Source organism: Salvia splendens, chromosome 8 (genome assembly GCF_004379255.2).
Source record: "Salvia splendens isolate huo1 chromosome 8, SspV2, whole genome shotgun sequence".
NCBI lineage: Eukaryota > Viridiplantae > Streptophyta > Magnoliopsida > Lamiales > Lamiaceae > Salvia > Salvia splendens.
Window position 1 is genome coordinate 17,756,760 of NC_056039.1, and position 7,387 is coordinate 17,764,146.

At 44.8% G+C, this 7,387-nt stretch overlaps 1 protein-coding gene across 1 annotated transcript; it reads right to left on the reverse strand.

Annotated features, from left to right (window-relative positions):
• Nucleotides 1–5,808: 5,808 nt before the first annotated feature.
• On the reverse strand, nucleotides 5,809–6,867 carry LOC121745864. The gene has a single exon (XM_042139808.1). It carries the CDS (start codon nucleotides 6,865–6,867, stop codon nucleotides 5,809–5,811), a length of 1,059 nt encoding a protein of 352 aa, XP_041995742.1.
• Nucleotides 6,868–7,387: the final 520 nt, after the last annotated feature.

Below are 7,387 nucleotides of genomic sequence, written 5' to 3' on the forward strand. Positions count from 1 at the left end.
ATGAAATGATCAACTGGTGATGCACTATTTTTTAGCACTACAACTACTTGAAAGTAAACAAGGTAGAAATAGTATAGCTAAAGGTCAGTACCGGGATATCGAGAGCACAAGGAATATAATTGCAACTGGCTATCATGTACTAAGCGTCATATACTATTTAGAGAAACAAAGTTTTGGATAAAAAAACATAAATGAATAAAGAAACAAAGCTAAAAGATAGATATAGGCAAATAGAGGAATTTCAATTATAATGATTTCACTAACTCTTTCGTTATTCTAATTAGTTTCTACGTTCATCCGACTTATGTTTTACCAAGATTTCTCCATATCATGCATCAATACTCATGTCACAATTATTGTATGAAGATATAAGATAAACCAATCAAAGCTATCACCGATCAAAAATTGGCAATAATCAAGGTAACGACCAATTAGTCGAATAAAAGCTCAAGAAAAATCAAGTGGAAACGAGTTCTGAACATTAAACATAAAAAAGAACTACATAAAACTTAATTACTACCAAACCTCAAAATTCTATTGTTTAGCAATCCATAGACAAATGAACTAAAACAATAATTAAAGTACAAGACATGAAATAAACAAACAAAACCCAAGGATGAATCTTGAAGACTTCATGCTCCTCTTGCCTTGCTTCAATCTCCAAGAATGGTGGAAGAATTAGGTTATGGAGTAATGAGGGATGAGCCTTGGAGGCTCCCCTTTTGGGGGCTATGGATGGGTGAACATTATGAATGAGGTTATGAGGTATATATAGGCTTGAAAAAGATTTAAACATGGTAAAATGTGTCCTCCAAGTAATAGGAAAGATGAAAATTTCGCGCTCAATAAGTAAAGGAAAAGATTTGGCTTAACAAGGTAATAGTTTCTTTCCTTCCTTAAATTCCTGCCAACACTTGACAGCTTTGCACAGTCTTCGTAGAATGACCATAACTTTCTCCTCAAAACTCAGATTGGGATGTAGAACGCCCTGATCGGACTTCAGAATCGCTGACAAATTAGGTTTGAACACAGGCATGGTTTACTCATTTCAAGAAAGTAAAAGAAAACGAAAAAGGAAAACAAGACTCGAAACAAAAACACATATTCACAAGTATGCATTAGACCGAATAAATTTCCAACAATCATACCCGAGGTCGAGGTCAATCCATTTGCCAGCAGCTTATGTTTCTTCTCTTTTGCGTTTGCTTGATCAAGGTGTCAGTTTGTCAAGATTGCTCAATTTAAACCACTGTTGGATTCACTCAGTCACTCATTTCTCACCAGAGATGTTAGGACTGTTCACTCGGTATTGCCACAATTTTAATACCTTGAATCAGACTGCACAAGATAGTTCCTTAAGGTCTTTGTTTCGGGTGTAATGGGGCTTAAGGGTAGTGGTGCATCAAGGTAGGGTCCTAGGGGTTTTAAGTTTTAAAAATTAAGGAAAAACACATGAGTCAAGAGCCCAAAGAATTGAACTATTTATTTCGCCACTAGATATCTTACGTGGTCAAGTGGTGACTTTTAGCCTTGAATTTTTGGCTTTATTTTCTAACTTCCGACTTGCTGGGTCAGGTTACAAATTTTTCCTGCCCTCTTTTCTCAAACTTTTCTCAATAACAACAATTTCTTTTATGACGATTTCTGACTTGATCAACCTGATTGACTAACTTGCTCAACCCAGCTACCCATTTCCTTTGAAATTGACTCATCTCTCTGACCCATTTTCCTCACGTGTTTATAAAAAGTATATGGATGTAGGTCTTGGTTATCAATGAAAGGGTAAAAGTGTATGGGCTCAACTTGGCTAACTAAGGGGTGCCTTGCTTGACGAGGCGGGTTCGTGGAGCGAAAGAAGAAAACGGCTCAATGGTTTAAGTCCTAATGCCTTTAGTCATTACTATTTGTGCAATTTTTATCTAAATATAAAAAATTCAGCCTCTCGTAAAAATAGTAGAAAGTGTTCTACTTTGGCTTATAACTCACATATTGAGAGGCTTCACAGTAAGTCAAAAATTGAGCGTTTCCATCATACTTACGTCGTTCAAACTGATCAAGTTTTTGCAATCAAGTTTCTACATGTAAACATACTGATTCCTTTTACTTACTCTTCCAAAAAGTAATCAAGTCTTCCACTTATCCAATTTCATGCATATTGCCTATTTAATACTAACTGATAATTGAAAATTTTTGACATGTATGATTTTACTGTAACTAACCCTCCCCCCTCCCACTGCATATGAACTCGTCCTCGAGGGACTTGATGCAGTGGAAAAAGGGTTAGGAACAGGCAACAGCACAACAGAAAAAAACAAGGAAACTTCTCACACTTAGACCAGACACTGGGTTAAGTGTGAGACAGTGCCAGCAATCAAAGCATGCCAATAAACAACAGAAAAAACAAAAAAAAAAACAAATCAAATATAGGCAAACAACAAGGAAAACACAACAGGCATGCATACTTCTCACACTTCAACATATGTATAAGTGTGATGTGGAGTGGAGTATCAGTTATAAATACCATAAACAAATAAAAATTAAAAATGTTATGGAACTTGAAATGAGCTGAGGTTCGGGGGGAGGGGGGTTTACTCAATGTTTCCTGGGGGGTTGACTGGGAGATGCTAAGGGTGGCCTGGAGGACGAAGGGTGCCGAGTCGGGGGAGAGCTTGTAGAGGGAGGTGGTGGTTGCCTGGCAGGGGTTTGGTCGTGGGTGGTTCCCAATAACCTGGCCAGCAGAACCAGTTGAGTATTTGAATTCTCCACCAGCTGCATCAGCGTCAGCTCCATTCGTAGCTTCCACTCTTCGTCAGCACTTGCAGCCTCCTCTCCCTCCATCCTTGGAGTGGGCGCCTGATGTGTATCCTTCTTTTCTCCTTCGGCAAGGGTTTCTGAGGTCTCTTCTAGCCTTGTTCTCCTCTTGGGCTGGCTTCTTTGTTGTTCCCGCCTACTTGCTGCGTAAAACTGGAAATTCCTCCCCTGCGTCTTCTCCAGGACCTGAATTCTAACAAAGAAATCAAGGTCAAACAATTCAGGACTAGGGCAAAGGATGGGGCGTCCGACATTCTTCACGGTCCAGTTTCTCCTTAGATAATCCTCGAGGAGGTGGCAGACGTTTAAATGGCGGGCAGCAAGGGTAGCAATTTGGTTCATGGAATAGGCCAGCCAGAACCTAAGGTGGACTTTCCTCTGATCTCTCATGCTCCACATAAAGTGGAGCTCGACCAGAGTGAGGATCACCAACGTATTGGTTTGTCCGAGGAGATTACAGGCCAGGTAGACCTGGGCTAGGCGGATGGCAGGATCAGCAATAAGATGTCCTCTGGATACAAAGGCTCCGAAAGTTGGGGCGCGTCCACCGCATATGGCCTTCCAGACGGCCTGCTGATCGAATTCGGGTTTCCTCTGAGGGAGACCGATATCTCGCCCAACCCAAACCCCATTGGCCACCTGGCTCTCTGTATAGAGGCCTATCCGGATGGAGAAATCATTTAAGCTCATCAATTGGTCCTGGCCAAAAACCCTGAAGGAAACACTTTTGTCGTTCAGGTCTGAGCTTCCGGTGAAGCGGAAGGACGTGAAAAACTCCTTGGCCAAGTCCTCCGGTACGGGGCACTCATCAACCTCTAACAACCATTCAAAACTGATGCCGGCAATGTAGGCGGCAAACCTCTCCTTCATCTCTATCTTCTCCAGGGACGGCTGGTGCAGCATCTTCCCCTCCTTTAGCTTCTTCTGGGAGGTCACCCTTTGGTGAACCTCCTTCTGTATTTTGAGATCATCGAATCCCAACATTTGTTGGCAAAGAGCTGGGGTCAATACCACATGCTGAGGGGAGTAGGTGGTGGAAAGAGATGTTGCAGGCCTTCCTTGTTGCCCCCTGGACATTCGGGTCCAGCGCAACTCCTATCCCGCTGAATCATTGCCCTCATCTCTTGGCCATGGGGAAGCGGGTGCGGAAGCATCTGTCATGACGACCACTGTGTTGGCGGGGCGACTTCTCTTGGAAATAGGGAGAACACTTCCCTTCCCCTTCCTCTTTCTCTCTCTCTCCCCTCTCACCAGGTTGCCCTCGGCAGCCTCTCTCTCCTCTCCAGCCCCCTGGAATTGAGGCTCTTCCGGTTCCTCTTCATCCACCAGCCGTCGTACTGTGCAGGGTCTCTGCACCACCACTTCCTATTCTCCTCAGGTTTTCACGGTTTCAGCTTCCTCCAGAAGCCTGTCCATTGTCATACTCGCGTCTAACGGGGTAACGGCCCATCCTCTCTCTCCGTCTCCCCATAGTCAAACAGTGGGCATAAGTCCTCTACTTAACGTCACCGCCCTTAGCCAAATGCGGTTCACGGATCGAAGTAGAGGTGCCACCGCTTCCCGGTGACAGAATAGCAAACGGCTGCCCATAATCCTCCCCCCAACCTTCTTTGTCAGAGGTATCCTCGCTGGTTTGCATTGGCTGGATGGGGGGGAGAAGGTGAAGGTGATATAGGAGAGCTAGGAAGGTTGAATGTAGGTGACGGTGATGTAGGAGGGCTAGGAAAGGGTGACGTAGGCGGACGTTGAATGGTAGATGCGGTTTCAGGAAAAGATGATGGCGAAGGTTGGAAGGTAGGCGTGAAGGTGATATAGGAGAACTAGGAAGGATTTTTAATTTAGAGGGTGAAGCAGGATGTTTAGACCGGGAAATCCCAAGTTTAGCTTTGAGTTCAGCGTAGGCAGCTGCATCGTCCAGCTCGGAGGGTATACTTCGGAGGATTTTATCGAGGCACCACAGGGTTTGTTCGTCTACTGCTGGAGGTGGAGTAGCAGTGCTGGTTTGTAGTGGAGCGGTGGTTGGAGTAGGAGGGCTAGTGTTTTCTTTATGGGGTTGGGATGAGGTTTCCCCTTCGCCTTCGTCGGCACCGGCGTCTGAGGATGAAGAAGAAGTTGGAATTTGCTTGATCAACATTCTTGCTGGTAATGGTGATGAGTGCTGGTGGAGAAGATGTTCTAGGCAAGGGTTCAGAACTTGGAGTGGTATGGGGAGGGTAAAAGGAAAGCACTATTGTCGCTTTTGGTTGAAAGTGAAATACGGCCCTGAGATGTGCCTATTATACTGATATCGCGACTATTGGGATCTCTGACGGTTGAGATCCCTGCGGCTGTTCACGTACTCTGCGACTCTTCACGTACAGGTGTGCCTTTTCAGAGTGCCAGCTGGCCTAGTTTCCGTGTTACGCTTCCTCCTTTTCCCTAGAACGTCCCTTCATTGCGACAGTTGGCGCCGCCTGACACCTCTCCAATGACAGCATGTGTCCTATCATCCCCTGTCCCTGATCAATTAACTTACTGTGGCCACTGGTTAACTCACATTGTACTGATCAAGTGGACAATTAAACCCAGATGAGAACTTTCATAATTCCACTTGATCAGTTTTTTGCCTCCACTTCCGACTTTTAATTTTCTAAAAAGAACAACACATAAAATATTTACACTACACTATCAAGGGAATGACTGGTGCCCTTAGGATGTCACTTGATCAGACCGAAGATTAGATTACTGTTGCTTGGTCAAGCAAACTACCCAAGAATACACAGTCGCTCCCTATACCTGTTTACTGGATAAGATTGGGCAGGGTTAGTGGAATTTCTTCCACTATACCCGCTTTGGTTTTGTTTCTGTAGGGATCAACCCTATTACTCTCCACTACGAAGGAGAACGAATTGGGGGGTATCCCTGATGTGCGTCTACCTCTTGTGTGTATATTGTCATGGTGGTACGAGGGTCTGCCCATATTGAATTCCACCTTCTAGGTATCAGTTTAAGTTGACACTAGAAGAGTAGCTCTTCCTGCCCCGCTATGAGCTCTTCCTTTCTTAAAGCGGGGTCGAGTCTGCGTTGTCGATCAAGGTGGGATGTCACTCCTTCTTCTATCATGGAGGGATACATGCACAGATCTGGGTTAACCTTTGCTGTCTTCCACTTGACCACATTCTGACCCAGCCTCAGTTTCTCCATCAACTGTTCTCTCTGTCCTTGCAGACTTGGTTTGACTGGTTCTTGATACGCCTGGTTGGACAGGCTTTTGAGGGTAACTGGTGATGTAGGTAAAGGCAATAGTTGCCTTGTAGGTGAGGGATTTTCCTTCAGCATTCCTTTCAACGAGGCGGCTTGGTCAGGTGGTTCTTCGACCCCTTCCGGTTGAGTGATCTCTTCTGACTCAGCTGGTCGCGGTGGTTTACAGAAATCTATAATTTCTCTTTCGATGGCTTGATCATCCATTTCCCAATTCATTGTTGCCTCGAACCATTCAGCTGCTTCCCTCTTAAGCTGTTTATCTTCAGTGGAACCAGATGGTGGTTCTTTGAAGGGTTCATTTTCTAGATACTTTCGTTCCCAAGGACTGATAGCGTCTATCGATTGTATGCTCTCGCCGTCGTGTGACTTCCTCACAGCTTTATCAATATCGAATGTAAGCTGTTCTCCATTAAAACCCAGCTTCATCGTCCCATGGCGGACGTCGATGACTGTGCTAGCTGTGGATAGGAATGGCCTTCCCAAAAGAACTCCGGTAGATTCCTCTGCTCCTGGCTCTGTCATCTTCATGACGAAGAAGTTGGTGGGATACTTGAATTTGTTAACCTTGACGATTTCATCTTCCAGAATTCCCTCTGGGCGAATGCAAGACTCGTCCGCTAGCTGTATCACCATGCCAGTTTTGACAAGCTTAGCCTCTCCCAGCTTTTCGTGTATAGAATACAGCATAATATTGATGGAAGCCCCTAGGTCGCACATTGTGTACTCCATTTGAACGTCTCTGATGGAAATGGGGAGCGTGAATACCCCTGGGTCAGTCTTCTTGGGAGGAAGATCACTAGGTTGGATCGCCATAGCTACATTTTCTGCTTCGACCATCCTTCCCTTCTTAGTGACTTGTTCAAAGGTACTAGACTCTCCTTCTTTTGTGACTTGATCAAGGGTGCTGGACTCAAAGCTTTCTTTATGAATGGGTTCATCTTCAGGTGCTGGAGAACTCGCAGATGGGATTTGATAAACTCATTCTGATTTTAGAGAGACTGCATTGACATTCTCTCACCCCGCAGGTGGCTGCACTGTAGCCGGAATTTTCCCTTCATTTCCCCTCAGTTTGCCCAGTGACATGGCGACCTGAGATAACTGCTTTGTGAGCATATCTAGTGCAGCCCTCTGTTCCTTCTGGGCTTCTTGTATTTCTCGCATTGCATTATGGGGCTGATGTGGGATCATTATATATCCTGGACCTTCATTTTGTTGTTTGCTATATCTCTGATTAAAACGACCTCCTCCATAGCTTTGTTGATGGTAGCTGGAAGGTCCATAATGCTCTGGCTGGTTCTGGGGGAAATGATTCTGTTGGCTCCCATGGAAATAC

Excerpts from the sequence above, each read along its gene's own strand:
- LOC121745864 (XM_042139808.1), bottom strand. The coding sequence starts at position 6,867 with ATGGCGATCCAACCTAGTGATCTTCCTCCCAAGAAGACTGACCCAGGG.